At 47.5% G+C, this 13955-nt stretch overlaps 1 protein-coding gene across 4 annotated transcripts; it reads right to left on the reverse strand.

Moving 5' to 3' along the window:
- Positions 1-1216: 1216 nt before the first annotated feature.
- Positions 1217-12452, reverse strand: ZNF232 (zinc finger protein 232). 4 transcript variants are annotated; one of them, XM_060081140.1, is made up of 6 exons: positions 11963-12452; positions 6099-6424; positions 5161-5239; positions 4332-4809; positions 3933-4059; positions 1217-2011 (listed from the first exon to the last, which is right to left on the reverse strand). In XM_060081140.1, exons 4-6 carry the CDS (start codon positions 4749-4751, stop codon positions 1251-1253), a joined length of 1308 nt encoding a protein of 435 aa, XP_059937123.1. In that variant the 5' UTR covers positions 4752-4809; positions 5161-5239; positions 6099-6424; positions 11963-12452; the 3' UTR covers positions 1217-1250. The 4 variants fall into 4 exon arrangements, with proteins under 4 accessions (XP_059937123.1, XP_059937121.1, XP_059937122.1 ...); XM_060081138.1 differs by having other exon boundaries at positions 6099-6523; XM_060081139.1 differs by lacking the exon at positions 11963-12452 and adding an exon at positions 9903-10016 and having other exon boundaries at positions 6099-6523.
- Positions 12453-13955: the final 1503 nt, after the last annotated feature.

Genomic DNA, 13955 nt, shown 5'->3' on the forward strand with positions numbered 1-13955 from the left:
CCTGCTTATGTCTGGACATTTATGTGAGAGAGAAAAAAACCTTGTATCTCAGAGTCAGGGAAGGCCTCTCTCAAGAGGTGACACTTAAGTGGAGATCTAGACAAAGTAAAATGTGACTTATGTAACTATCTGGGAGGAGAGCATGGAGTTAGGGAATGGAGAATGAGGACAGAGGTCCTGAGGTGGAAAGGAGCTTATAACATGGGCCAGTTAGCAAGTAATCACCTCCTCACTCCAAGTCTGCCATCCCCTGCCGTACTCTATGAGACTGGAGCTGGACCTGTCGACATCTCCCCTTTGCCAGCTGGCACAGTGTCAGGCTTTGCCAGTAAAGGGCACTGGAGGGACAAAGCAAAGAGGAAGGGGCTTGCCCTGGTAGTTTTCCTTCTTGTCCTTACAGTGCAGCACCCGTCCTCTGGTGAGTTTGCGGGCACCTCGACCAGTGGCTTCCTGCTCTGACCTGCAGCGCCTTGATGAATTTCACCAGCCAGTGTCAATATTTAACAACTAGTTAAAAAAGAAAAGCCCTGATTTGTAGCGTTTCCCGACTTCCACGGCATGAATACTCTCACCATGACCAATTTCAATGCAGGCTGGTGAAAAGAAGTACAAAACTGGCTGTTCCAAGCCCATACAGACCAGCTCGCACATACCCCTGGGGCAGCCACACCTGTCCAGTCAGGCCTGAATTTCACCTGTCCAGTCTTGGGCTGGGGGTGCGGGGGAGGGTTGGCTCTCCTAGGTCTGCTTCTTTCTCTGGTGCTCTCCCTCAGTCCTAGAGGTAGTAGCTGTTCCCCATGCTACTATTCCTATATTAAGATCTCGTTACCTCCTTTAACAGATAATCCCCCTTTACTAGCTAGCACTTCTTTGTATTAAACATTCCCTGCTCAAAGAACAAGTGTGGTTTCTGTCTCATGCCTGGACACTTGTAGATGTGACCCTGTCCCAAGAAGTAGCTCAGTATGGGGCTGAGGAAGGGCCAGGACCAAAGGCCCATTCACAATAATACTAATATAGGATGGCCACTGCCTGCACAGCTGCTCTGTGCCAGGGCCAGAACCCTAATGAAGTCGGCTTCTTGGCTGTTACTTGCAGCCAAAGGCATGCTATTTGATACAGTCATCTCAGAGGGTGTGAAGCGATGAGCTGCAGGTGGGACCAGGTAAACATTTTTTCCTAAATCAAGAAAGACACAGGAAAAATCTTAAGGTGCTTATAACTTTTATGGAATATAGTCCTAAAACTGATTAGACAAAAGTACAATTCTGTCTGGAGACTTTCTCACCCACAGTCCATTGGGAAGGCTCTTTTCTGGCATGAACTCTCTGATGTCTGATAAGCTCAGAACTCCACCTGTAGGCCTTCCCACATTCTTTACATAGGAAAGGTTTCTCTCCACTGTGGATTCTCAGATGCTGACTTAGATACGAGCTTTGACTGAAGGCCTTCCCACACTCATTACACTTGTAGGGCTTCTCCCCTGAATGTACCCTCTGATGTTGAACAAGATGAGCACTCCACCTGAAGGACTTCCCACACACATGACATTCGTAGGGTTTCTCTCCTGTATGAATTCTCTGATGCTGAATAAGGTTTGAGCTCTGGTTGAAAGTTTTCCCACAGTCACTGCACTTATAGGGTTTCTCTCCAGAATGGATTCTCTGGTGGATTATAAGGTGTGAGTTATAAATGAAGGCTTTACCACATTCACTGCATTCATGGTCTTTCTTCCCTGTGGGAGTTGTCTTAAGGGTGACAACCATCTGCCTGAAGCTTTTCCCCTGAGCGGGGGACTGCTTCAGTCTTTCCCCTTTGAGATTTCTCTGCTGCTGCTCTAAAGGGGCCTCAACTTCAGAGGCAGCTTCAAATGTAGAGGTGCTGGTGGTGAGTTTTTCTCTGAGCACCTGTGATTCCACGTCAGTAATGGGTGGTTCTGGCAACGACCCTTTGTCCTTGGGCTCTGCATCATCTTCTGCAACAACTGATGGAAAATGTAAATATACCTGTTCTGGATGTATGGAGAAATGACACTTGGATTAGGATTTCTGGCATGAAAATAATAGCTTAAAAAAGATTCAATATACACACACGACAGAATTCAGAAGGAAAGTCATTTAAATATGAACATTGGTCATCTGTTGGTGATGGGATTGTGTAGGGGAGAAGGTTTCTCCTTTTTTCTTCCCCCTCCCCCTTATCTGTTTTTTCTAAATTTTCCTTAAAGGAACACTGCAAAAATGTTATTTGAAAAATAAATTTCAAGGCAGAACCTTCTTTTTTAGGATTTACTCTTAAAAAATATGAGCAAAAATAATATTTTCAAGAAACTGGGAAGTGATGTTGTGTGGGAAGGGAAAAATGAGAATCACAGGTTGAGGGAACAGGGATATTCCTAAACGTGCTAAGACCCTGCTCCTCCTGACTCCGTGACCTTCACCTCTTCCCAGTCATTCCCTGCCCCACAAATCTCTAGCCACAGAAAAGGATCCCCAAGCAGCTGGCTCCTTTACTGAAGGGACGACTGCCTTCTTGGTGCTTTCTGCCTTTCCCTTTGACCTGCTCCTTATAAAACGAAGAGAAGAGTGCTTTGCGTTTTGGTTTTTAAAACGTCTCTAACGCTTTTTGTGTTTTAATTGCAATGCTTTCTGTAGTCTAAAGAGGACAAAAAGCAATTTCTATAAGGTAATGCAAGACTTTAAAAATACATTTTTTTTCAGGTTAAATGCTTGTGGTTAAAGAAATCTGAAACATGCTTGCTGAAAAAAAAAGTCAAACAGTAGTTAGCTTTGAAGAGAGACTTACAAAACAGAAGTAAGGGAGACAAGGAGAACTCTGCAAGAAAGGCAAGGAAGTGCTGGGAAATAAAAATATACTTATGGAGCAGACACTAAGATTAATCTCCATTTCTAGTTTTTCCCATTTTGTTGCTAACAAGAATTTGAATTTTCATATGCTTTTGTCTGGTGGTGGTGGGGTTGTGGTGTAAAACGAAATATTTAAACAGAGTCTTCTTGATTAGCAACATATTCATGTCACGTTCCCGATGGTTCGTGAGGTTATACAGCACTCAGCAAGGACAGTGCGTGGTCCTGAGGCTCTCACTCTAGAGTTTGCCGTAGGAGAGAGGAGAGGATGTTTGTGGGGATGAAGGCAGGCCGGAAAGGAAGTTTTTGTGGTGACTCTGAAGGGCAGAAGTATAGACATAAGAGAATATCAAATAGGGCTTTTAGATGGGGGACAGGTGGTAGATAAAGGTGATGACAGGCTGTGTCTCACACGGAGTGTGTTATGGCTTAAAAAGTATGTTTTGGGGCTTCCCTGGTGGCGCAGTGGTTGAGAGTCCGCCTGCCGATGCAGGGGACACGGGTTCGTGCCCCGGTCCGGGAAGATCCCACATGCCGCGGAGCGGCTGGGCCCGTGAGCCATGGCCGCTGAGCCTGTGCGTCCGGAGCCTGTGCTCCGCAATGGGAGAGGTCACAACAGTGAGAGGCCCGCGTACCGCAAAAAACAAAACAAAAAAAACACACACAAAAAAAACAACCCCTCCCCCCAAAAAGTATGTTTTGGGAGTTATGAGAAAGTTAAACAAGAAAAGATTTCCAGGCTGGCCTGTAGCCCAGGGCAGTGGAGATGATGAGGCAGGAAGTGAATGAAGTATTTTCTGGTCCTGTTTTAGGGCCCTCTAAAGCCCGGAGATGCTGGTGCGGCTTTACAGCCAGATATGATTGAAATTTAATCCTTACAGCTACTACATGAGGTAGGTTATCGTTATTCCTAATTTTGTGAGTGATGAAACAGGCTAAGTCTCTCACCTAAGAGGTAAGAATAATGGTAAGGCCAAGATGATGATAGCAACTTTTGACCACCTACTCCGTGCCCCTTATACTCTCTCCTCCTCCTCTCCCTCCCCACAGAATCCTGCTCCTCACCGCGCTCTGGGAAAGGCTGGGTCTCCTTAGGCTGGAGCTGGATGCTTGGTTTCTCCTGGGCTGCTCCCACAGGTTCCTTCTCCTCCCACGGCTCTTCCTGTTCAGGTCCGTGTGCCGGGCCTGGGACCTGGAGGTGATCAGGCACCACTCGGTTTCTGTGGAGCCAAAGCTTCCAAGGAGACTTTAAAGAGCCTCCTCAGAGTCAGCACAGGGGCAGGAAGAGGAGCTAGAGTCTTATTCAGGACTTGAGGGCAGAAAAAACACACAGAAACACACACTCACTGCTCTGCCTGGCCCAAGAGAGTTTTGAACTTGGCAACTCCCCCTACTGCTGCCCCTCTGTCCAGCCTGAAGGTCATGATCTGGCTCCCACAACAGATCGTATGTTCCCCTTCCCACCTGCAGTCCTGGTTCATCAAGTCCTTTCTCTAAATCCTCCAGCACAGTCAGAGCCTCCTCTCCACTCTTAGGGTGATGTCCCCGCACCCAGGACTGGAGCTTCTCCGGTAGGATGGTCAGGAATTGTTCCAGCACCAGTAACTCCAGGATCTGCTCCTTGGTGTGCCTCTCGGGCCTTAGCCACTCACAGCAGAGTACCCTTAGTCGGCTCAGGGCCTCCCGGGGACCAGGAGTCTCCTGGTAGCAGAGCTGCCTGAAGCGCTGGCGGAAGATCTCCTGACTGGGAGAGTGGTTCCCATGTAGCCTGGTCTCATACTCCCAAGGCTGTTCCTCTTCCTTTGGCTCCATCATCATAATCTTCTCTTGATCCTGTGTATCCTGAAGGGCCAGAGTTTCAGCTGCTGTTAATGATCCAGCCATCCTAGCCTGGACTGGCTCTGTAGAAGGCCCATACTAGCAGGAGTCTTTCAGGGGCACCCTGTAACATATGTAGAAATCATTCTTTTTTTTTTTTTTAAATTCATTAACACACACTCAGCTTCTACCAAGAGCCAAACCCGGTACTATACCCTTTAATACTTTTTTCTCCATTCCTCTCCAGATTCCTATTCCAGTAAGAGTCATTGCCTTTGAGATGCTTACAATCTGGTAGACAGATATATAAAGAGTTTGCTACACTAGATAATACAACTAGATAAATGCTATAGCAGGAGAAAACAGCAGGAGAAAAAAAAGTGTTCCAGGATCCCACTGGAAGAAACAAGTCTTAAGCAAAACCCAAGTTTCCAGAGCTCAGAGCTGAGAAACTTTTCAGTGCAAGGTAACTTGCCTGTTTTCAATCACTGACTCTCAGAGGTATTGAAGAGGCAGCCTCCTCCCAGATGGCCCCACCACTCTTTCTCAAGTTTCTGTAGTGGCCACAACAAAAGAAAAAGTTAAATTTCCTATGAGGCAATCTTTTTTTTTGGCGGGGGGGGGGGGGTGGTACGCGGGCCTCTCACTGTTGTGGCCTCTCCCGTTGCGGAGCACAGGCTCCGGACACGCAGGCCCAGCGGCCATGGCTCACGGGCCCAGCCGCTCCGCGGCATGTGGGATCCTCCCGGACCGGGGCACGAACCCGTGTCCCCTGCATCGGCAGGGGGACTCTCAACCACTGCGCCACCAGGGAAGCCCCTGAGGCAATCTTATTCAAACGCCCAGGATCTGTAGCAGGGTCCTGAGATGCGGCTGCTATGGGCAAGACGTGGTCTCGGGTAAGGTGTCCAGCGTCAGGAAAGTCTAAAGGGAAGGAGGTGGGACGCACCCAGAGGCCATTAAAGGCACACAAACAGGGGCGCTGGCCGAGGACAAAGGAAGCGCGGAAGACGAGCGCAGAAGGCTGTTTCTCGGGGTCATGCTCCGGCGGCGCCAGCGCCCAGCTTAACTCCTGCGCACGGGACTGGGCAGGGGACCGCCCGATCCCCTGGGGAGGGGGCTGTCCTCCATACCAGTTACAATTCCCCACCCTTCACTTTAATCCCTGGGATCTCCAGAGAAGAGAAGAGGCGCACCGGGCCTGCCACCGCCCTCCACAACACGTGACGTAATCCGTGCAACCGGGCGCGGGAACCGTGGGGACCCAGGCCGCGTTCCGCGCGGTCTGGCCTCGGCTCCTCACAGGGCTGCCTGCGGGGTGTGCTCACTGTAGAAACCGCCGCTGCCTTCCGGGACTGGCCATAGCAGCGCGGGCCAAAGAGCGACACCTGGGGCGCCGCCGCTAAGACTCACCTCGCAGGACCCGGAGCTCCCATCTGACCACTTCTGCGGGGCGCGCTTCCAGCCCACCCGCGGGGGCAGGTGTGCGCCTGCGCACCCGCGGCCGCGGCCCCTCCGGTCGCGGAGGGCTCTGGGAATCGCAGTCCTTGGACAGGGGAGCGGGGCCGGCGTGAGCGGGCCTTTTGGCTCAATGGCTGGAGGGCCTCGCTTTTCTGTTCAGTTGTAGGTCCAGGGGCCGTCCAAGCCGATTTAAACGGCAGGGAAACTCCAGCCTGTGCGTGGCCTCTTTGCAGCGTTTCCTCCTCTACGTTCTGTTTTCTAGTTACATCTTCCCAGATCTGATTAGAGGGTCACAGCTGAGGAGGAAGTTACCCCCAAGGAGAAAATATTCCCAACCACCGGCCTATGCGTGTCCGTTAGTAAATAAAAAACAATTCCTGCGGAGGAGTAAAAAGAAATGTAAGGTTGCAGTTTACTGGGGTAAGGGAAAAAGGACTTGTTGATAGAGGAAATCACTGCCATCTTCTTTTCCAATAATGAGAGAAACATGCGTCTGATTATGAGTTCTAGGGAAGGTAACCATTATGAGAATGGAAAAGTACAGTAGAACGTCCAAATTAACAACGGAAAAAATAGGATGCACTAGAACTTGGGCAAACCAGTAAAAATCAGAAAGAAAAGAATCCAACTGGATCAAAAGAGGGAATCAAAAGCGAAATTACAAACTCTTGAATTCTGCAGGGGGGATCAGGAAAGCCTGAGATAAGAATTTGGACAATTCATTACCTGTTTAGGGACAGGCAATAAACAGAACACTTCGTGGTAAAATCTATAGGACCTAGCAACAGCCATGCTTGAAAATGTATAACCTTAACTACCTCACTTGTTAATGAAAATAGATATAAAACAATTTAAGTCACCTTAAGAAACTTTATTTTTTTAAGCTGAATTTTCTTTTTTTAAAGATTAATTTATTTTTATTTATTTTTGACTGTGTTGGGTCTTTGTTGCTGCTCCCGGGCTTTTTCTAGTTGCAGCGAGCAGGGGGCTACTCTTCATTGCAGTGCATGGGCTTCTTTCTTATTGTGGTGGCTTCTCTTGTTGCAGAGCACGGGCTCTAGGTGCGCGGGCTTCAGTAGTTGTGTCTCGCGGGCTCTAGAGTGCAGGCTTAGTAGTTGTGGCACACGGGCTTAGTTGCTCCGCGGCCAGTGGGATCTTCCCAGACCAGGGCTCGAACCCGTGGCAGGCGGATTCTTAACCACTGTGCCACCAGGGAAGTCCCAAGAAACTTTAAAATCATAGTAAAATAAACCCAAAGAAGCAAAGAAGGGTGAATCAGTAAAGATAAAAACTAATTAATGGGGAATTCCCTGGTGGCACAGTGGCTAAGACTCCACGCTCCCAATGCAGGGGCACTAGATCCCACATGCTGCAACTAAGAGTTCGCACACTGCAACTAAAAATCCCGCGTGCTGCAACTAAAAAAAAAGATCCTGCATGCTGCGACGAAGATCCTGCGTGCCGCAACTAAGACCCAGTGCAGCCAAATAAATAAGTAAATAAATATTAAAAAAAAAACCATGGAAAAATTAAAAAGAGATACATTCAAATGCTAATTTCTTTGAAATGAACAATAAAGCCGATAAACTTGTTTAGAGCCTTATTAAGAAAAAGAAAGATTAAGCAGAATGGGAATGAGAAATAGAACATAACCATAGAATCAGAAGAGATGAAAAGAATTAGAGACCATTTCATCAGGGTAGGACTTTAGGGTAGGATACTGGAAAACCTAGATGAAATGGATGATCTTCTGGCAAAATATAATTACCAAAATTGTGTGCACCAGCCAAATGTATATAAAACAACCCTGACTGGGGGTGGCAGGGGGTGGGTAAGAAGACCCCAAGAAAGTGCTAGAGAGCAATTACATTTAGATGTAACATGAAGCACCACTTTCTGGCAAACAACTGAATTTCAAATGGGAATCATTAAAATACTTAACTAGAGGGAATTCCCTGGAGGTCCAGTGGTTAGAACTCTGGCACTTTCACTTCCGGGCCCGGGTTGGATCCCTGGTCAGGGAACTAAGATCCCACAAGCTGCGCTGCACAGCCAAAACAACAAAAACACTCAACTAGAAACCAGTCACCAAGTTTAATTTGAAATAAATGGATACTTTGACTAAGCAAGCAAAATATAATTTAACCTGAAATTTTTTCTGCAGTGACTAGTTTATGGTTATATCTGGAATGGAAAGAAAAGAAAGGAAGTTACACATACTGTGCTCCTGTGATGACTATAGTTTTCAACAACTGCCACAAAACTAGAAAATTATAAACTTGGACATTCATTCAAACATTTATTGAACAAAAATATATATGTAAATCTAGGTCTGGGTTGGAGGAGAGGGGATACAAAAACGTAGTTCCCTGCTTTCAAAAAGCTAAATGTGTAGGGAGTGTGAAGAAAAAAGAACATGCATAAAAGATTTACAATGTAATAATGGCTTCCTGTAAGCTGTGAGACTGGAGAAACAAAGGACTTTGGTTTGTTCATTCAAACAAGTCATGCTTCAGTGTTTGAATTTTTCTTACAATGAACAATGTAAAAAAAAAAAAGCGACAAGGCATTTTCCTTTAAAGAATTGAGTGTGTGCCAGAACCTGTCAGACACGTTGCCTGTGTTTAAAGAAAACGTTAGTTTAAGTGGTGGGGACTCTGAATGCCGCAGGGGATCAGGAGAGAAACACACGGGAAAGCTACTGAATCAGACTTTGAGTCCACATCGTTCTCTCGGCAAACTGTCTTTTTCCTTTAGTACCTTAGCTCCTGGATCTTAAAATTTCCTTTATGCAAAAGACCGGCCCTGTATTAACTAGATTTCTTTAGTTCCACTTCCAAAATCTTAGAAAAGAGAATCAGTTGTCCCAGTTTAGGTCAAGTGTTGACTTTGACTGTAATTGGTGGTGGTAGGGGCTGGGGGTATCATACAGGATAAACTTGGTTGCTGGGAGCCCACCTCTGGAGGTGAGAAAGGCAGTTAGGTGGATCATGGTGAGCAGCCTTGATACTTCAAGAGTTGTTTATGACATATTTTTGCCTGAGAGGTGAGACCCTTAGTTACAGTTTCATCTTCTTGGCCATTTAGTGGATATACCCAATAAATAGGGAGAAGAATGGCAAGTAGTTTTATCTCAACTGTCAGCCATGAAGGACTGAAAAGTAATTGCCGCAAAGCACCACTTTAAATGCAGAGGCTGTCTCTGGGCCCAGTAAGAACACAGCACTGTGCCGGATTACATAAGTCTGTAGGGAAGTATAGAGAGTAGTGGAGGTAAAGGAAGGATGGGTGGGCTTGCTATCCCTTCAAAGGAGCAAAGTAAAGATGCCAATAGAACTTGGAAGAGATTACTCTTTAATAATAAACCAGCAAGTATCAACATATAATGGCTGAAATTATCCACATGTAGAAATAACTCAAAGAGGTAAGGAAATCCTGGAATTCCTAAGTCCAATCACGGTTACCAGGACCTGATTTCAGAGGAGCACTGGATGGAGTATGATTATAATAATCAAGACAGGGGAACTTAATCAATTGTCTTAAACCCGACATGAAGAAACACTAGGTTTCTACATCTAGAAAAGATGGACTCAGAGAGCAAAAATGTGCCTGTGCCTCCAGCACTGGTTCAGGGGAGGGTGCTCACTCCAGCTGATGGGGGTATTCTCTGTCCCCTTGGTAGACACCTGCCCTCCTCCCAAGAGTACGTAGATATACCAAGTGATCAGAGCAGGATGACATCTGCATTAATATTACCTGACAATGCCCTTGCTTTGCTTCCATGCCCACTAAGCAAACTTCTTTTTTTTTTTTTGGCTGCCTTGGGTCTTTGTTGCTGCGTGTGGGCTTTTCTCTAGTTGCGGCAAGCGGGGGCTACTCTTCGTTGTGGTGTGTGGGCCTCTCATTGGGTGACTTCTCTTGTTGCCGAGCACGGGTTCTAAGCACAGGGGCTTCAGCAGCTGTGGCGTGTGGGCTCAGTAGTTGTGGCTCACGGGCTCTAGAGCACAGGCTCAGTAGTTGTGGCACATGGGCTTAGTTGCTACGTGGCACGTGGGATCTTCCTGGACCAGGGCTCAAACCCGTGTCCCCTGCTTTGGCAGCTGGATTCCCAACCACTGCGCCACCAGGAAAGCCCTAAGCAAACTTCTGATTAGAATTTACCTTCCTCTATAGGTTTTCCTAGATAGAAAATGTGTTGACAGCCTGCTCAATTTCTGATCAGGCAGTTGTATTTTCCCCTGTTTTTTATACCACTTTCTTGTGGTTTGGGTAAGTCTATTTCCCTGGCCTGAATAATTCTGGATAGGTACACTGACAAAGTAAAATTTCTGGACCTGGAAAGTGTAGGACCAGACCCTGAAATCTGGTGATCAGAGCATAAGGCCCAGCTAAAGAGCCAGCTGGACTTCCTGGACAAAATCTATATCTCACAACCAAATGAAATGGTGAATATTTTCTCTTGGAAACCAGATTATTTCTAAATTTACAATTCTGAAACTGACATGTTTTTCTAATATTCTTGTCTCTGCTAATGCCCTGCCCCAAGCTCCTAATCTTACATTATTCTTGAATAATTTTTCCCTACTGTGCTGCATTAAATGGTGTCCCCCTAAAATTCATGTCTACCTGGCACCTATGGATGTGACCTTATTTGGAAATAGGGTCTTTGCAGATGTAATCAAGTTAAGATGATGTCATTAGGGTGGGCCCTGAATCCAATATGACTGGTGTCATTATAAGAAGAGGGAAATTTGGACAGAGAACCAGAAGTAAGACAACCATATGAAGATGGAGGCAGATATTGGAATTATGCTGCCACAAACCAAGGAACCCCTAGGGCTACCAGAAGTTGGAAGAGGCATGAAAGGATGCTTCCCTAGAGGCTTCAGAGGGAGCATGGCCCAGCCAACAGTTTGATTTTGGACTTGTAGCCTCCATAACAGTGAGGGAATAAATTTCTGTTGTTTTAAGCCACTCAGTTTGTGGTAATTAGGAAACTAATACGCTTACTATGAAATCCAGTTAATTTTCCAGGAAAAAATGTCATTCTTTCCATTCCTGTAATTTCCCCCTGGCACCACTCATGGCTTTCCAGATTTCAGTAGATTACCATAAGAGACTGGAGCATAGGCATTAAGAACATGGGCTCTCGACATAGGCTGCCTTGTCTGCCTCTACCATTTATTTGCGGTGTGACCTTCAGTTACTTAACCTTTCTGTACCTCTGTTTCCTCATCTGTCAAATGTGGACAGTAATAACATTTAAAAGAGGTTTTGTGAGGATTAAATACATGTAACGTGCTTAAAATGACTCCTGGCAGAGTTAGCACTCAATAAATAATGGATAGTTTAAATTTTGTTACTTGGTTAATGATCTTGACACCAAGATTTTCCCGCTTCAGTTCAGACTGGACAATGCTGTTAGTTATGCATCACTTTCGTCATGTTAATCACTGTTCAGAAACCTTTAATTCTGTTTATTACTGTACCAAATCTAACTTACTTTAGTTGAGTGCAGGAATAACTGCAAGGCATCAGGATGTCTCATTTTATTTGCTAGAGGCATTTTTTGGGGGTGGGGGTGGGGGTGGGGTGGGAGGGACGAGCACTGGCGTAGTGAGCCTGACTTTCTAGATAATAGTTCAAAACGGAACAGAGACAGTTCCGTATCCCAGAGGGATTCAGAGGTCTGTGATGCTTGTTCCAAACCAAGAAGCCACCACCCTGACCCTCATTCAACCCAGAAGAAACTTCGTTTTGCGAAGGTCACAAGGTCCCCATAAATAACTCTTGGAGTCACTGAAGAAGCTCCTTACCCAGCATGACCTGGTTCCCTTCACTCTCCTGCACTCGGTTCTCGCGGAGACCGCCTTGTGCGTGGACTGGCAGCGCACCCGGCCTGGCCGCATCCCGTACGGTCTCTGCTCCCGTAGATAACAGCCCTGGAGGCGCTGAGCCAGGAAGGGCCATCCTGCCTACCCGGGCTGGGTGGGCCGCCTGGAGGACCTCAAAACTGCGGGCTGGGGCTGCGAGCGGGAGACCACGGGATGAGACCGTGACTGACTGGGGCCCAGGCGGCTGGGCCAGACCGTCGGAGCCAGAGACCTGAGCCCAGGAGCCCAGCGCCGCACGCACCGCCACTGCGGGGCCTCGCCGCCGGGCCACCCTCAGTGTCCCCATCACTTGGTGCTACCTCCGCCGCTTCGGCCATTGTGTCCCCCCCCCAACAACTTGTCGCTGGTGGAGCCGCGGCCAGCCAGGTGAGGCTCGGGGTCAGGCCAGCCCGCCCCGCGCCCCGCGCCCCGCGCCCACGAGGCGCAAGAACCGGATGGCCACCAAGTGCAGTCCTCCGGTCTTCCTAGATAAGCCCGGGGAGTGGGGGACGCCCCACTTCCGCCCACGTGAGCTGTAGTTTCCTCCCCAGTCCCTGAGCTTGCAAAGATGTAGATCCGGTCTTTGTGTAGGGTGTGCTCCATCTAGTGGGGCGACTAGAAAGTTAAAATTACTGTGTTGTGGTGGCTGTGGCCAGTGGGAACAGAGTGGAAGCGCTCAACTCCGACTGGGTGTGTGTCAGGGAAGGCGACCGGGGGGAATGAGGTGAACATGAAGGAGTTGGGAGACACAGTACTTCAGTGCCTAAGAAAATGGGCTTTGGAGTCAGGCAGTCGTGGGTTTGAATCCCAGTTTCTTCATTTACTAGTTTCGGGTCTCTGGGCAAATTACGTTGCCTTCTTGACCTTAATTTCCTGTTTAGAAAACGGGGATAACAGTAGTACCCACCAATTAAGACTGAGCCAAAGAATGCAAGAGGAAATTGGTGGTAAGTCCTTGTCACAGTACCCAACACATAGGAAGTACTAAAAAATAGTGGAGCTAGAGGTAAGGAGGGAGAGAGCCCTGCTAGCAGAGGGAACAGCTCGTGGAAAGGCAAGAGGGTAGTGCCTAGGTCCTTGGGGAACTGCACATAGTTCAGGGGTAAATGTTGGGTTTAGAAAGGTGAGCACTTTGCAGAAAGGTCCCCACTGCAGTATCATGCCTCTCCTTTGTGCCACTTAAAATGGTTGTAATTTAACTTAAGATTCTAATTAGGGCTTCCCTGGTGGTGCAGTGTTTGAGAGTCCGCCTGCCGATGCAGGGAACACGGGTTCGTGCCCCGGTCCGGGAAGATTCCACATGCCGCGGAGCGGCTAGGCCCGTGAGCCATGGCCGCTGAGCCTGCACGTCCAGAGCCTGTGCTCTGCAACAGGAGAGGCCACAACAGGGAGAGGCCCGCGTACCGCAAAAAAAAAAAAAAAAAAAAAGAGAGAGATTCTAATTAATCTCTCCTCTGCTATTATAAATAAGCTGCAGGACAGAGATTGTTGTCTGTTTCTGCTCTTCATACCCCCCAGTGCTTGTGGTATATTAGAAGCTCAATAAATATTTACTGAAGGAGTGGGTGAATAGGGCCGGATCAGAACACGTGTCCCTGCTAAGGACTGGACTTCAGGCTCAGGTTAGTGGGAAACCACTGCAGAAGTCTGGAGAGGGGTGGCACTATCAGATTTATTCTAAAGAACGATCATTCAGGCTGCTCTGTACAGAAATGGAAGCAGGGAGGCTGTGGTAATAACATGAGATGAAGATGGTGGCTTCTGTAAGTAAGAGCATCAAAAATTAAGAAAAGTGGACTAAATTGGCAGATTATTGGGTAACATTCCCTTCCTCTACTATATTCACACACTCTCTCCCCAGATTGTAGCAGTCTTGTTTCCTATGAAATCTTTACATGGAGCAAACGCTTAACCCACATTCCAACCACCCCTGTTC

This window comes from Mesoplodon densirostris, chromosome 18 (assembly GCF_025265405.1).
Source record: "Mesoplodon densirostris isolate mMesDen1 chromosome 18, mMesDen1 primary haplotype, whole genome shotgun sequence".
In the NCBI taxonomy this organism is placed as follows: Eukaryota; Metazoa; Chordata; class Mammalia; order Artiodactyla; family Ziphiidae; genus Mesoplodon; species Mesoplodon densirostris.

What these genes read in the sequence shown, in the direction of transcription:
- ZNF232 (XM_060081140.1), bottom strand. Translation starts at nt 4,751, where the DNA reads ATGGCTGGATCATTAACAGCAGCTGAAACTCTGGCCCTTCAGGATACA. An exon ending in TTGATGAACCAGGACTGCAG is followed by an intron (nt 4,060 to 4,331) that starts GTGGGAAGGGGA and finishes GATCACCTCCAG; the next exon opens with GTCCCAGGCCCGGCACACGG. An exon ending in CCAGCCTTTCCCAGAGCGCG is followed by an intron (nt 2,012 to 3,932) that starts GTGAGGAGCAGG and finishes CCATACATCCAG; the next exon opens with AACAGGTATATTTACATTTT.